The sequence below is a fragment of the Somniosus microcephalus genome, chromosome 8 (assembly GCF_052327205.1).
Source record: "Somniosus microcephalus isolate GS21.2 chromosome 8, FLI_Smic_1.0, whole genome shotgun sequence".
Taxonomy (NCBI): Eukaryota; Metazoa; Chordata; class Chondrichthyes; order Squaliformes; family Somniosidae; genus Somniosus; species Somniosus microcephalus.
In genome coordinates, this window is record NC_140994.1 from 246,399,333 (window position 1) to 246,415,527 (window position 16,195).

Below are 16,195 nucleotides of genomic sequence, written 5' to 3' on the forward strand. Positions count from 1 at the left end.
GATGTGGCATTTATTCTACCGCACTTACGCTGGTGAACCAGCCCCAGGGAATTTGTGGAGCTTGTGTCGAGATTGGCTCCATCATCACCTTGCAATGTCACACTGTCACATTTGACCTCTGGGACATCGCCCGACTCCATTCCTGCCTAGGCTCATCTGTTGCTGAAACAATCATCCATGCCTTTGTTACCTTTAGTCTTGTCTATTCCAATGCGGCTTCCTTGTTCTACCCTCCGTAAACTTGAGGTCATCCAAATCTCGGCTGCCCATCTCCTAACTCGCACCAAGTCCCGTTCACCCATCACCCCTGTGCTAGCAAACCTACATTGGTTCCCAGTTAAGCAAATGCCTCAATTTTAAAATTCCCATCCTTGTTTTCAAATCCCTCCATGGCCTCGCCCCCCCTCTACCTCTGTAATCTCTTTGAGCCCTACAAAGCCCCCAAGATATCTGCGCTCCTCTAATTATGGCCTCTTGAGCATCCTCAATTTTAATCGCTGCACCATTGGTGGCCGTGACCTCAGCTACCAAGGCCCAAAGCTCTGCAATTCCCTCCCTAAACCTTTCCATCTCTCTACCTCTCTTTCCTCCTTTAAGACGTTCCTTAAAACCTAGCTCTTTGACCAAGCTTTTGGTCATCTGCCCCAAAATCTCCTAATGTAACTCAGCATCAGGTTTTGTTTTATAACACTCCTGTGAAGCCCCTTGGGACATTTAACTACGTTAAAAGCGCTATATAAATACAAGTTGTTGTTGTCAATGTATCATGCATTCAAAGTGTAAAGGATACCTGTATCTGACTGGCTTAAAAATAAAATAAAACAGCAAGAAATACCAATAAAAATATAACAAACAGGTATGAAAACGACCAATCAGTAATCAAGAAACAACAATCATTAAAACATCTAGGAAGGAGGAGAAAGTGACACAATGAAGTGGCTCATCATTTTTTCAAAATAGTTTTAGCTGCCATTTTGTTTAGTTAGTAGCTTAGTAACTCCTTTGATTTTTGCCAGAGCAATACAAAGTTAATCCCACTGCTGCTTTTTTGCCCACTTCCATAACCCTGTATCTTCAGCAAATTCAAATATTTTTACCAAAGATGCAATGGTCTCTGTCGCAATCATTCTTTGAGGCAAAGCTTTCCAAACTGCAATTATCCTCTGCATGAAGAAATTTCCCTAACCTCTCTCCTGATTCTCTTCGTGATAACTTTAAATTGATGACCCTTTACCACTGACTCCCCAAACAGAGGAAATAATCTGTCTCTACTAACTCTATTAAAATCCTTTATAATTTTATTAGGAATACATACATAGGATATATGGCACAGAACAGGCCATTCAGTTCAAACCAGTCCCTGCCGGCATTTATGCTCCACACGAGCCTCCTCCCGTCTTTCCTCATCTAAATCTATCAGCATAACCCTCTATTCCCTTTTCCCTCATATCCTTGTCTAGCCTCCCCTTAAATGCATCCATACTTTTCACTTCAACCACTCCCTGTGGGAGCGAGTTCCACATTCTCACTACTCTCTGGGTAAAGAAGTTTTTTATGAATTCCCTATTTGATTTCTTGGTGACTATCTTATATTGATGGCCTCTAGTTATGCTCTTCCCCACAAGTGGAAACATTCTCTTTGTATCCACTCTATCAACATTTTTCATAACTTTAAAGACCTCTATTAGGTCACCCCTCAGCCTTTTTTTTTCAAGAGAAAAGAGACCCAGCCTGTTCATCCTTTCCTGATATGTATACCCTCGCATTTCTGGTATCATCCTTGTAAATCTTCTCTGCACTCTTTCCAGTGCCTCTATATCCTTTTTATAATATGGCGACCAGAACTGTACGCAGGACTCTTAAGTGTGATCTAACCAAGGTTCGATACAGGTTTAGCATAACTTCCCTACTTTTCAATTCTATCCCTCTAGAAATAAACCCTAGTGCTTGGTTTGCTTTTTTCAGGCCTTGTTAACCTGTGCCTCAACTTTTAGTGATTTGTGTATTTGTACTCCGAGATCCCTTTGTTCCTCTACTCACCCTCCAAGTGATAAGTGACCTCCCTATTCTTCCTACCAAAATGCCTCATCTGTGTTGAACTTCATTTGCCAATTATATGCCCATTCTGTGAGTTTATTAATGTCCTCCTGTAACTTGTTGCAGTCCTCCTCGGTATTGACTACCACCCCCTCCCCCACCCACCAATTTGGTGTCATCTGCAAATTTAGAAATTGTGTTTTTGATTCCTAAGTCTAAAACGTTAATGTAAATTGTGAGTAGCAGTGGTCCTTGTGGAACACCACTACCCACCTTCTGCCACTGTGATGTCCTCTTTGTAATGTATTATCACATGGTGTATTATGAGCATGCTCAGTTCGCTCTGGCCTAATAAAGCAAGCACATGGACGAGCAACTCATCCTGTCTCTGTCCTTCATTTGTTCTACCTACATATATGACATTTTGGTGATGAGGATGGGACCCCAAAACCATTTTTAGGGATCATGGAAGGACACAGAGTTCAACCGTTGAGTGGACAAGTTTAAGGTGAACTTGTGACACCTAAACTGAATTTTTGCGATGTTTTACTATTAATGTTCATGCAGAATCATCTGTGCATCACCTTCGCGTGTATGTATACACAGCAACAGGGCTGTTGATTCTCACGTGCACAGGTAGCGTGCTGAGTCACTGTTCAATGGGATTGGGACAATCATGGACACGCGTAAGGGATTCATCGGAAGCCTCGGCATGTATGACTGAGCTCGTGAACCATTCAGTTCTTACACTGAACAGATGTAGATATTTTTTCGGGCTATTGAGACTGAAGATGCGGATGAGAATGTTCAAGCTCAAAATAAAGTAATTCATGAATGGAAGAAACAATTTTTGTAATGCAGATCGACCCAGATGTCTATGGGTCGCTGACAAAACTACTTGCGCCAGGGAAAATGAAGGATGCGTCGTTTGAAGATATTGTCGAGAAACTCGAGGACCATTTTGACCCAAAGCCATTCGAAATCGCAGAGAGCTATAAGTTTGGTACCAGAAACCAAAAACAAAGTGAAACCATCAGTCAGTACATTGTAGCTCTTAAAAGCCTGTCTTTGCACTGTAACTTCAGCCCATTTTTGGATCGTGTGTTGCGAGATAAGTTTGTGTGTGGACTGGTGGATGAGCGCACACAGTCCAAGTTACTGAACACTCCAAACCTAACATTTGACATAGCATGCAACATTGCCCTGTCTATGGAGATGATGTCTAGGAATGCTAGGGAGCTCCGTCAACTCAAGTGACCAGTACAGCTGAGGTCTACAGGCTCAAAGCCACTGCCAAATCTGAAGCTGTGAGACCGAGTCAAAAGCAGGTCGGTGAGAGCAGTTCAGTGAATTGTTATCACTACAATGGACATCACTCACCGCAGTCCTGCCAATACAGAAATGCGAAGTGTTTTCACTGCCAGAAGCAAGGCCATATTTCAACAGCTTGCAGAGCTAGATCGAAAGCAGGAAGTAAGAACCATTCTAGTGGCAATGCAAAACAGTGACAACTAAAGGGAGGAGTTCACAATATTGAAGTGAACACACCTGATGTTGAAGAACTAGGCATCTACAGTATCTATACTACTAATGGCAACGCAAGCAGTCGTGAGAAAGACTTCCGTACAAAACTTTTGATCAACGAGCAATATCGTGTATCGACACAGCAGCAGACTGCTCTATCATGAGTAAGGACACGTATAAGAGTAAGTTTAATCAAGTGCCACTTGCAAAGAGTAAAAAACCTACTCCGGAGAATTCCTAGACACGTGTGGACAAATGGAATGTACAGTTCAACACAATGGCCAGTCAGTAAAGCTGCCTATTATTGTAGCGAGCTACAACAGGCCAGCTCTCATGGGCAAAGACCGGTTGAGAAAGTTAAAACTAAACTGGAAAAATGTCTTCAGTGTAGATGCTTCAAAGAAGCGACTCGTCACAATGCTGAACAAGTACGAAAGCATACTCACGGTCAGTTATGAGGGCATCACTGTGTATGATGCTCATATCCACAGCAAGTCCAACACAAAGCCTGTCTATTGTAAGGTAAGGCTGGTCCCCTATGCATTGAAAAGTCAGGTGGAGGAAGAGCTAGCGAAGCTCAGAGAGAACAGAGTGCTAGTAAAAACTGACAAAAGTAAATGGGCTACCCCGATTGTGATAGTGCCCAAAGCAGAAAAAACTGTACGCTTGTGCGGTGACTACAAAGTTACTATCAACCAAGCAGTTGACAATGAGCAGTACCCATTATATATCGCAAGATTTGTATGCAGCACACTCCATGTCAAAGGTATTCTCTAAGCTTGACCTGTCGCACGCTTACGCTCAGCTGAATGTTGACAAAGAGAGTCAACAGTATCTCACCATCAACACTCAGGGGACTGTACTCATACACCAAGCTGTCGTATGTGTAAAGTCTGTGGGTTGTATAGCGAAGTAATACACAGACTACAAGAGTAACTTAAACAGGACTTTACTATTCGAAGGTCAGGGCGAATCTGCCCAATAAATTCTGCCACAGCACTTATATACCGGTGTGGTCACCGTCGGTATTACAGTATACAGCAGCCAGGATAAAGTAGTGCCACACCTAAAATAGTTCTCTTAAAGGTGGACGGTTACATACAATAGTTCTCTTAAAGGTAGAACAGTTACATACACTACAATCCTCCCTTTTTAGCTTACAACATACTTATTCCCCATTAACATAACATCATAACATATCCAACTTCATGTTACAACAGTTCACAGAGGTAGTCTCTGCGGAAACAGTTCACAGATTCAGTCTCTGCGGGAAACAGTTCACAGATTCAGTCTCTGATCTTCTTGACTCGTTCCGGACCACGCCTCCATGGTGTAGTCGGGTCACCTTGCTAGAGGGACTCATCCCATAGTCCTTCCCTAGACTTAACAGCTTTACTTCCATCACTTCTGAACCAGCATTGCTGACTTTTTTAAAACAAACAAAAAACAGTTGGATTGCCTTGGGAAATTTTCCTACTTTCCAACTGATTTGGCTCCGTTCGGGGGACCACGTGTGTGATCGGGTAGAGGTAATAATGGTTCAGATGGTTATCATCTTCTGCTTCGTCTTTTCCTTTTTTGCTTCTTGGAGACTCTCGGGGCTCCATTGTCAGCTGCCAGCTGTAACGCCACCATCTCCCTATGTTCCTTAGACTTTAAGTGATTCATCCTGATTTCGGCACTTTGGGAGTTCTCGGCACAAGCTGGGCAGACCAGGTCCTCGTAATATTCAGTGTCACTCAACAGATCATGGTAATATTCGGTGTCGTCCTGAGCTAGGCCAGCAAGAGGGTTTTCTATTTCCTCCTTACCCAGCTGGACGTTAGCCGACTTTTGTTCCAAATCCCGACATCTGTCCTGAAGAGACTTCATCATGCGTTCAGATTCATCCCGCTTTTTCTGGGCTTCCTGCAAGTCTTTTACTAATGACCTCATTTGTGATTTCAATAATTCAACTTCATTCGGAGATTGATTGATCGGACTATTCAATCCCTCTACTGAAGTAGCTGTTTCAGTATTCTGTTGTTCTACATTGCCGTGCGTCAGCGTACTTTTGGCATCCAAGGGCTGTTCTGCTGCAGACTTCTCAGTCTGGGTTGCCACCTCAGCTCTTCCAATGACTTTTGAGAGCTCCCTTCCCTTTGAAGATTGAGGCTCGTATTTAAGTTTTTCCCATTTTAGAGTTTTATCCCTCAGCATATGAATGAGTTGGCTGACTATTAACTCTTCTGCCATCATCCCTTTTCCATTAACTACAGGGCTGTTTATAACCTTGCCCTGGAGGAGTTGGCTGACTGTTAACTCTTCTGTCCTCATCCCTTTTCCATTAGCTGCAGGGCTGTTTAGAACCTTGTCCTGGGGTTCCTTTGCTGCTTCTACTTCGCCATCATCCGCAGCCCCCATCATTCGAATTTCCACCAATGAATCGTCCGGTGATGCTGCACCCAACTTCAGTAGGAGCTCGGAAGTCATGTCGACCAAATCAGCTTTTTCTGCCTGCAACCTGCTAACCAGCGCCTTCAGTTGCGGCACATCTTGTTCCACCGGATTGGAGCACGCACCTTCAGAACCCGAATCAGCTTTGATTCGTTTGGCCTCCTCTCGCAGACGGTTTGTGCGCTCCTGCTCCCTTTTCTCCCTCAGCTGCTTCTGTTGTCTTTCCAGATTCTCCCATTCGGTGTCATAGAACTTTTTCATTGCTTTCATCTCTTGTTCGAGACGGCAACTCAATTGCTCTAATTGCTGTCGTAATTTGAAATAAGTTTGAGTTCGAGCTCGGTGTTCCTCAGTAATGTATATGTCTGTAAACTGAACAGACTCAGAATTCTCTGTCAAACTATGTTGTTGCTGTTCAGTGGAGTTCTGTTCTGCAATTTTGTTCTCCTCTGGAGCATAAGCCTTTATGCACGCCTTCGTTTTTCCAACCTTAGTCAGCAAGTCCATTTTAGCCTTGTCTTTCATACTTGGGTTGGACTTATCGTCATCCGTTTCAGAGTCTGAGCTGATTGTCCGCACCGAGTCCTCACTCGTTATTGCTTTTAGGTAGTGCCATTCCATGTCTATTTTCTTGATCCACTCCCGTCCTAGAAGTGGTGGTCCTCCCTCAGGTAGTACATATAAATCCATTCCTGGGTGTTCTTTGCCCCTGTCTCTCACCTTGACTCTTATCTTTCCCATGGGGTATACTTTATGCCCCATGTATGTCTGCAATACGAACTTGGTATCTCTCAAGGGTATATGTGAGAATAGCCGGTTGTAATCCCTTCGATTTATGACTGATAGGGCTGATCCAGTGTCCAACTCCATTTTTACTTGGACTCCGGCTATTTTTAGCATGACCCAGATAGTTTGTAGGTCAGCTTCCTTACTCACATTGTGAATTCTCAGACTACCCAGTTCCTGGCCGTTTGGGTCTGAATCCGAATTCTGTTCATCTGAACTCTTCTCAACCACCTTGTGTACTTTGTTGTACTTTTCCTGTGATGGCTTTTTTTGGTTGTTGGTCTTCTTTCCTGACCGGCATACTTTAGCTATGTGCCCCAGTTTGCCACATTTTCAACATTCCTGGTTTTTAAACCAGCATTGGTTCTGGTCATGTGTTGTCTTCCCACAACGATAACATTTTGTTGTACCCGAAGTAATTTGATCCACACTGAGTACCGCTGCCTTTAGCTGCATTTCCGCAGTTCCTTTCGCTGCGGCTTCGTGTGATGCTGCAATAAGGACAGCCCTATCAAGTGTAAGGTCGTTCTCTTCGAGCAGTCGATTTTGCGTTCCTTCCTTCGACAACCCGCACACGAACTTGTCTCGCAATGCCTCTGTCAGATTTCCTCCAAACTGGCAGTATTTCGCTAATCTACGCAGTTCGACCAAGTATTCTGCGTTGCTTTCCTCTTTCCGTTGCGTTCTCGCATAAAATTTGAATCGTTCCGCCAACATCAGCGGTGTGGGGTTCAAGTGATCCTTCAGAACAGCAACAATATTAGCGAAGGTCTGATCCGTCGGTTTAGCTGGTGATAGAAGATGCCTCAATAGCCCGTATGTCTTCGCCCCCATTGCGTTTAATAAGGTGAGAGCTTTATCATCATCATCTATTTTATTGGCCTCACAATATATCTCGATACGTTCTACGTACGTGGCCCAATCTTCCACCTCGGCATCGAAGTTGTTGATGTTACCATGCTTAGGCATCTTCACTATCTCTCACTATCTCTCTGCGAAACAACAGAATTTCTCTTTAACTTTTTAACTTTTCCTCTTTTTTTTTCAAAAATGGCGGTTTCCCGCGCTTGTCTTCTTCCCCGCCTCCGAAAATGGCAGTTTCCCGCGCTTGTCTTCTTCTGGTGGGAGGGTAAGCTTTGCCCTCGGGCGCCGACCGCTGGTTTACGGGGTTTGCGGTCTGTGCGCCGGCTTCAGTTTATTCTGAAGCGCGCGCTAGAAAAGCCGATCGCGTTCCTTGTTCCCCCCCCCCTTCTTCTTTTTGGCAGGGGCAACCGGCGCTGGGGACAACCAGTTGGCGTCGGACAGATCCAGCTCCTGGTCCTTCACGGCAGCTGCTGTGAGCCGCTGACCGGAACCTCGCTCGGTCTCTCTCTCGGGCTCTGTCTCTCCCGTTCGCGCGGCTCTCGCTCGCTCTTTCTCGGGCTCTGTCTCTCCCGCTTGTGCGGCTCTCGCTCACTCTCTCTCGGGCTCTGTCTCTCCCGCTCGCGCGGCTCTCCCTCAGCGGCTTTAAACGCCTCTCCCAGACCTCCCGCAGTCCGGTCCTTTCCTCCCCGGCTGCGGCTGATTCTTCGCGGGTTATTTAGTTATTTATTTATTTATTGCCTCCGCGCCTTATGATCCCGGTCGCAGCGCCTCGTGGTCGTGGTAGTTGTCCGGCCTTTTTCGCCGTCGCGGTCTAGCCGTCTCACGACGCTCCCCAGCCCGCTTGTACCGCGGCTTCTGCTCCACGCTGCCCCAGTCTCAGCGCCTCTGGGCCCGACTTCTGTCCGGCTCCTTTCCCCCTCGACCGTGGTCGAGTGCACCGCCCTTATCCTCCGTTTATTTGTTTCTATTTTCCCTTTACTTACAGTCACCGTGGCCGACTTGCCTCTCGTGTTGATCGGCTCACTCACCACCGTGGCAGAAGGGACAATCCGTGCCTGTTGCTGATGGAAGACTTCGTGTTTGAAATCTTCCTCCTTTCTTGGTCTGCAGACTCGAGTTTTCTCTCAGCAAAACGACGAGGGCGGGTGCCTCTTCTCGACGCTCGTTTACTTCTTCAGAAGTATTGTTGCCGCAGGGTAAGATCGAACTCGTCGCCACTGTAAAGTCTGTGGGTTGTATAGCGAAGTAATACACAGACTACAAGAGTAACTTAAACAGGACTTTACTATTCGAAGGTCAGGGCGAATCTGCCCAATAAATTCTGCCACAGCACTTATATATCGGTGTGGTCACCGTCGGTATTACAGTATACAGCAGCCAGAATAAAGTAGTGCCACACCTAAAATAGTTCTCTTAAAGGTGGACGGTTACATACAATAGTTCTCTTAAAGGTAGAACAGTTACATACACTACAGTATGGTGTAAAGTCCGCCCCCAAAATCTTCCAGGCTACGATGGATAAGATTTTGCAAGGAGTTCCAAATTGCTTATGCAATCAAAACGATTTACTGATCACAACAAGCAGTGAGGAAGAAAATCCAGAAGTTTTAGATATGGTGCTTCAAAGGTTGAATGCCCACAATGTCAAATTGAAAAGAAGCAAATCTGCTTTTGTGCAGCCTGAGGTTGTGTACCTTGGTCTGAAAGTTAATGCAAATGGCTTGTAACCAGTTAAGGAAAAGGTTGATGTTGTCATCAATGCTCCAAAGCCACAGAACATGCCTGAGTTAAGATCTTTCCTTGGAATGGTCCAGTACTACGCATGTTTCTTACCTGAGTTAGCGACCATGTTAGCTCCATTGCACGAGCGTTTTAAGAAGGATGTCCAGTGGAAGCGCAACAGGAAGCTTACGACACTTGTAAGAGAAGTCTCGCTAGCGATGCTCTACTTGTGCACTACGACACAGATCGTGAGCTTAAGTTAGCGTGTGATGCTTCCAGCTATGGTGTGGGAGCTGTCATAAGCCACGTAATGGATGGTGGCCAAGAGGAACTAATTGCGTTCACATCATGAACCCTCGCAAAGAGCGAAAGAAACTACACACAAGTTGAAAAGGAAGCACTCGACATAGTGTTTGGAATCAAGAAATTCCAACAGTTTGTGATGGGCAGAAAGTTTACCCTGATAACCAATCACAAACTGCTCCTAACAATATTGGGGCCCAAATCTGCCATCCCTGCAATGGCCGCATCAAGAATGCAACGTTGGGCAGTGTTGTTGTCACAATATGACTACACGATTGAATATCGTACTTTAAAGCAAAACGCAATGACAGCTGCCTTGTCCAGGTTGCCACATGAAGACTCGTGTGTTGGAAGTGAAGGTGAGATTTTCACGCTAGGTGCAGTTGACAAAGACTTTCCCGTGAATGCAGCTGAGATTGCAGATGAGACTCAGAAGGACTCAGTACTGAAAAGAGTGTATGAAAACACCTTGAATGGATGGACTGAATAGTGTATGGACACAGAATTTAAACCATTCCATAACCATCAAGAACTGTCTTGTGAACAAGTTTGTATCAAGTGGGGAACAGAGTGGTGGTACCTACTTCTTTGCGAGATAGAATTCTGGCCAAACTTCATATTGAACATCCAGGGATCGTCAGTATGAAATCAATTGCAAGAAGCTTTGCTTATTGGCCTGGATTAGACAGTGATCTTGAATTACTTGCCAGCAAATACAGCGTTTGCCAAAATTGCTGAAACAAACCATCCAAAACTCCACTACAAACCTGGTCATGGCCAAGTAGACCTTTTCAATGACATGTGGACTTCTGTGAGAAAACAAATGATTATTTCCGGGTACTTGAAGTCACTCAAAGTGGATTGAAGTAAAACATAGTTTCAAACAAGTCTGTGATAGAAACATCTTTGAGGTCAGAACCAAAAGAAAACAGCCCAAAAATTGGTTCAACACCAAAATCTTCTGTAGGCTCAGCAAACCTGTTAATAAACTGGATTTGTAGTTCATTTGTAGGATTTGTAGTTCATTTAAAAGAAAAAAAAGCTAGGGAATACATACATTTTTTTAAAGGGGGAAAGCAGTCTTATGTATTATCATAATTTCCACCCTTCCCTCACCTTCACACGGTCCATCTCTGACTCTTCCCTTCCCTTCCTCGACTTCTCCGTCTCCATCTCTGGGGATAGGTTACTGACCAACATTCACTACAAGCCCACTGACTCCCACAGCTACCTGGACTACACTTCCTCCCATCCCGCCTTCTGTAAGGACTCTATTCCATTCTCCCAGTTTCTCCGTCTCCGCCGCAACTGCTCCGACGATGCCATCTTCCACACCAGTGCTTCCGACATGTCTTCCTTTTTCCTCAACCGAGGATTCCCCTCTACCGTGGTTGACACGGCCTTTGACCGTGTCTATTCTATCTCCCGCACTTCTGCCCTCACCCCTGCCCCTCCCTCCCGGAACCACGATAGGGTTCCCCTTGTCCTCACCTTTCACCCCAGCAGCATCCACATTCAACGGATCATCCTCCGCCATTTCCGCCACCTCCAACTTGATCCCACCACCAAATGCATCTTTCCCTCCCCTTTCAGCATTCCGTAGGGACCACTCCCTCCGAGACACCCTAGTCCACTCCTCTATCACCCCCAGCACCCCTTCCCCTTCGCCCGGCATCTTCCTGTGCAAGCGCAGGAGATGCAATACCTGCCCTTATACCTCCCCCCTTCCCACTATCCAGGGCCCCAAACACCCCTTCCAGGTGAAAGAGCGATTTACTTGTACTTCTTGCAATCTAGTATACTGTATTCGCTGCTCACGATGTGGTCTCCTCTACACTGGGGAGACCAAACGCAGATTGGGTGACCGCTTTGCGGAACACCTCCATTCAGTCCGTAAGGGTGACCCCGAGCTTCCGGTCGCCTGTCATTTTAATTCACCGCTCCATTCCCACTCAGACCTCACCGTCCGCGACCTCTGCATTTTTCCATGGAAGCTCAGCGTAAGCTCGAGGAACAGCACCTCATCTTCCGATTAGGCACTTTACAGCCTTCAATATCGAGTTCAACAATTTCAGATCATAACCTCGGCCCCTATTATATTTTTATATATTTTTTATCCACACCTTTGGTTTGTGCCTTTTCCTTTTTTTTCTCTCCCACACGGCAGCTGTCTCTCACTCTGCCAGCGTATTTCACACTTCATCTAGAGCCATTGTTTGTCTCTTTACCTGTCCTATTACCATCTCGTCTCGCCTTGAATATCTCTTAATGTCTCTTCACCTCTCAGACCTTCCCTTTTGTTCTTTCATCCCCTCCCCCATTTCCCAGCCCCCAAACTGGCCTTTTAATCTGTTTCATTTCCTGCTTTTTTCTCAGTTCTGAAGAAGGGTTTCGACCTGAAACGTTAACTCTGTTTCTCTCTCCATGGATGTTGCCTGGCCTGCTGAGTTTTTCCAGCGTTTTCTGTTGTTATTATATATTATCATGTGGTTTGGTATGAGCTTACTCAGTTCACTCTGGCCTAATAAAGCAAGCACATGGTTTAGCAACTCATCGTGTCTCTCTCCTTCATTTGTTCTATCCAAGTATATTATACTCTAAGGCACACAGGAACAGAAGTAGGCTATTCAGCCCCTCGTCCCTCCTCCACAATTCAATTGGATCATGGCTGATCTGTACCTCAACTCCATTTGCCCACTTTAGTTTGATATCCTTACCTAACAAAATAAATGCCCTTAGCCTTCTTTGTTCCAGTGGAAACAGGTCCTGTATCTCTCCTCATTCCTACAATTTTCCATTGTTGGCATCATCCTGGTGCATCTATTTTGAATGCTAGCTATAGCTTTTATGCCCTTTCTACAATGGGTGCTTCAAACCACATACGCTACTCTAACAACTCGCCAACTTGGTGAAGTGGTTAGAACGTTTGCCTAAGAGTTAGAAGGTTGTGGGTTTTCATTGCTGATTATGGGATCTTACTGTGTGCAAAATGGCCACCATGTTTACCTACATAACAGTCACTGCACTGTAAAGTAATACATTGTATATGAGAGATGTGATAAGATGCTGTGTAAATGTTAGTCTATCTTTCTTACAGGATTTTCCCATTTTTAAAAAATTCGAATGCATCTTGAAGTCCAAAGCCAGCTTTAATATTTAATATTCCAGACTAGTTAAATTTGCAGAAGATACCAAACTAAAATCAGCAGTGGACTCGGAGGAGGCAGACCAGACACTATAGAGTGAGTTGGACAAAATATGTAAGTGGGCAGAACAGTGACAGATGAAACTTAATGCTGACAAGTGTAAAGTGTTGCTGATAGTTCGAGAAATGGGTGGCACACGTATGCCATGAAATAGCTAAGGAAGAGGTTAAGAGAGTCTTAGTGGACTCGACCCTCAACATATTAAACCAGCGCAAAGCAGCGATCAGCAAGGCCAAGAGTTGGTTGAACTACAGAGTCAAAACGGTAAGGTACAAGTTAGAGGAAGTGAGAGTCAAACTGATGAGTGCTCCAGTCACCAAGAAACAAAGCACATGTTCAGACACTGAGAGTGTTGCAGCAAAGAGTCACGAGGCTGGGTTCTTGTGTCAGAGGCTTGAGTTATTAGGAAAGAGTGGAGAAAATTGGGCTTTACCGCTCTGATAGGAAAGACCTGGTAGGTGATCTTAAAAAAATTAAAAGGTAGTTATAAGGACAGCAATCAGAGGTACGAACTGAGTCTGATTTTCCCCTTCCCGAATCTGCGGGCACAGAAGTTGGTTGTAACACCCTGATTCCCAAAACTGCAGCGATCAGTGAAAAGAGGAAATGTGACAGAGACCACAAGCTCCATAAACTGAGGATTCAGCTAACACAATTGGTGGTGTGAGTTCATAAGAACATAAGAAATAAGGGCAGGAGTAGGCCATTCGGCCCTTCGAGCCTGCTCCGCCAATCAAGATCTTTTACCTCGACTGAGCATCCACAGCCCTCTGGGGTAGAGAATTCCAAAGATTCGCAAACCTTTGAGTGAAGAAATTTTTCCTCATCTCAGTCTTAAATGGCGACAACTTATTCTGGGACTGTGACCCCTGGTTCTAGACTCCCCAGCCAGGGGAAACATCCTCCCTGCATCTACCCGGTCAAGCCCAGTAAAAATTTCATATGTTCAATGAGATCATCTCTCATTCTTCTAAATTCTAGGGAATATAGCCCCATTCTACTCGATCTTTCCGCATAGAACAATACCCTCATCCCTGGAATCAGTATAGGTATGGAGACCAAAACTATACACAATACTCTAGGTGTGGTCTCACCAGGGCCCTATATAATTGCAGTAAGACTTTGTTACTCTTATACTCCAATCCCTTTGTAATAAAGACTAACATACCATTTGCTAGCAGTACTTGCATGTTAACTTACTGTGATTCATTACAAGGACATCCAAGTCCCTCTGAATACCAACATTTCCCACTCTCTGACCATTTAAAAAGTATTCTGCTTTTCTACTTTTCCTGCCAAAGTGGACAACTTCACATTTCTCCACGTTATATTCCATCTGCCATGTTTTTGCCCACTCACTTAACAACGACCTCTTGTATTTATATAGGGCCATTAATATAGTAAAGTGTCCCAAGGCGCCTCACAGGAGTGTTATAAAACAAAATTTTACACCGAGCCACGTAAGATTTAGGGCAGACTTGGTCAAAGAGGTAGATTTTAAGGAGCGTCTGAAAGGAGGAAAGAGAGGTAGAGAGGTAGCGGGGTTTAAGGAGGGAACTCCAGAGCTCAGGGTCTTGGCAGCTGAAGGCACGACCGCCAATGGTGGAGCGATTAAAATCGGGGATGCCGAGGAGGTCGAATGCTTTCTGAAAATCCAAATACATTATATCCAGTGGTTCCCCCTTACCTACCCTGCTAGTTACAAACTCAAAAAACTCTAACAGATTTGTCAAACACGATTTTCCTTTCATAAATCCGTGTTGACTCTGCCCAATCATCTTATGATTTTCTAAGTGCCCTGGTACCACGTCCCTAATAATATTTCAAAGTAAAAGTACAACCAATTTGACACAATGGTGTGATTAAGACCGGGGTCCCGTGGAATAAGATACTGAGATGAAGAAACATTTTGCTGTTAAGATAGTGGGCTCATTACACTGAAGAGCAAAACAGCTGTGGTGGAGCATTTTCCACCGACCCTACAACATTCAGAACAGCTTTTAGTTTAGGCTCATTCTGAATTAGATCTTTTAAACATGGTGAATGTGATAGAAAAAGCTACTTACCGTGTGCCAAAGCAGACTGAAGTAGGAAAAAAAGGAAACTTAACATCAAACCAACGGACATGTTTCCCCGATGAATATCGCACGCGGAGTCTCTTGGTTCCTTTGCCTGTGACTAATATATATGTGGCTATCTATAGACACACAAGACACAAAGTACTGCAAAACCACTAGAAGAGGTGATGGTACACATTTCCTCAATTTGTTTCTGAGAACAAACTAAACATTTCCTTATCAGGAAATATACAGTTAAGTCTTAATGACTCTTTTATGTGAAATCTATTAAAAGTTAAGGATCGCAAGATCGAAACAATTAGGTGCAGTCCGCCTCCTTGCTAGCACTCACCTGAATCTTACAACTGAAAAAATAATTTGAGGCCTGTGGGAAAGCGAATCAATAACAGGAAGTGCATTTGTAAAAGACATTTGATGAAGTTCTTTCTTTCTCTCTCTCTCTGGCCACCTGGGCTTGGCGTGAGAGAGCAGTTGGCATTGGTTTTAACTATACACCCGCCTGAGGTGTTTGACGGTAACAGTAGTGGTGAGAATGTGGAACTCACTACCACAGGGAGTGGTTGAGGCGAACAGTATAGATGCATTTAAGGGGAGGCTGGACAAACATATGAGGGAGAAGGGAATAGAGGGTTACGCTGATAGATTTAGATGAGGAAAGACAGGAGGAGGCCCGAGTGGAGCATAAACACCGGCATGGACTGGTTGGGCCGAATGGCCTGTTTCCATGCCACATATCTTATGCAATCCTATGTACAGGAAACTTTTTTTATCCGGCACCGACGGGACCGGCGTGGTATACTTACTAAGGTACGAGAGCCCCGTACACGGCCACAGGTGCAGGAGCCCCGGTTACACGGCACTTGTGCAGGAGTCCCGGTTACACGGCCACAGATCCAGGAGTCCCTGTTGCACAGCAACAGGTGCAGGAACCCCGGTTACACGGCCACTAATATAAAGTAAAGCTTACCTGAACCTACTACTGAATTTTGCTGGTTAAGAGAGATTTCCGGTTATTTGGGTGCCGGTTAAAAGAGAGTTTCCTGTAGTTATGTTACTGGACTCGTAATCTAGAGTTCAAATCCCAACATGACATCTGGGGAATTTCAATTCCGTTAATTAAATAAATCTGGAATAAAAAGCTAGTATCAGTAATGGTAACCGTGAAACTATCGGATTGTCGTAAAACCCCATCTGGTTCACTAATGTCCTTTAGGGAAGGAAATCTACCGTCCTTACCTG

At 44.8% G+C, this 16,195-nt stretch overlaps 1 protein-coding gene across 3 annotated transcripts in view; it reads right to left on the minus strand.

Annotated features, from left to right (window-relative positions):
* LOC147114255 (uncharacterized) overlaps nt 1-15,250 on the minus strand; it is a 158,924-nt gene extending 143,674 nt beyond the window's left edge. For all 3 annotated transcript variants that reach the window (XM_085995937.1, XM_085995938.1, XM_085995936.1), the window contains exon 1: nt 14,945-15,250. In XM_085995937.1, coding sequence (XP_085852063.1) covers nt 14,945-15,005 — 61 coding nt within the window. In that variant the 5' untranslated portion in view covers nt 15,006-15,250. The remainder of the gene's footprint in view (nt 1-14,944) is intronic.
* Between the last annotated feature and the right edge of the window lie 945 nt (nt 15,251-16,195).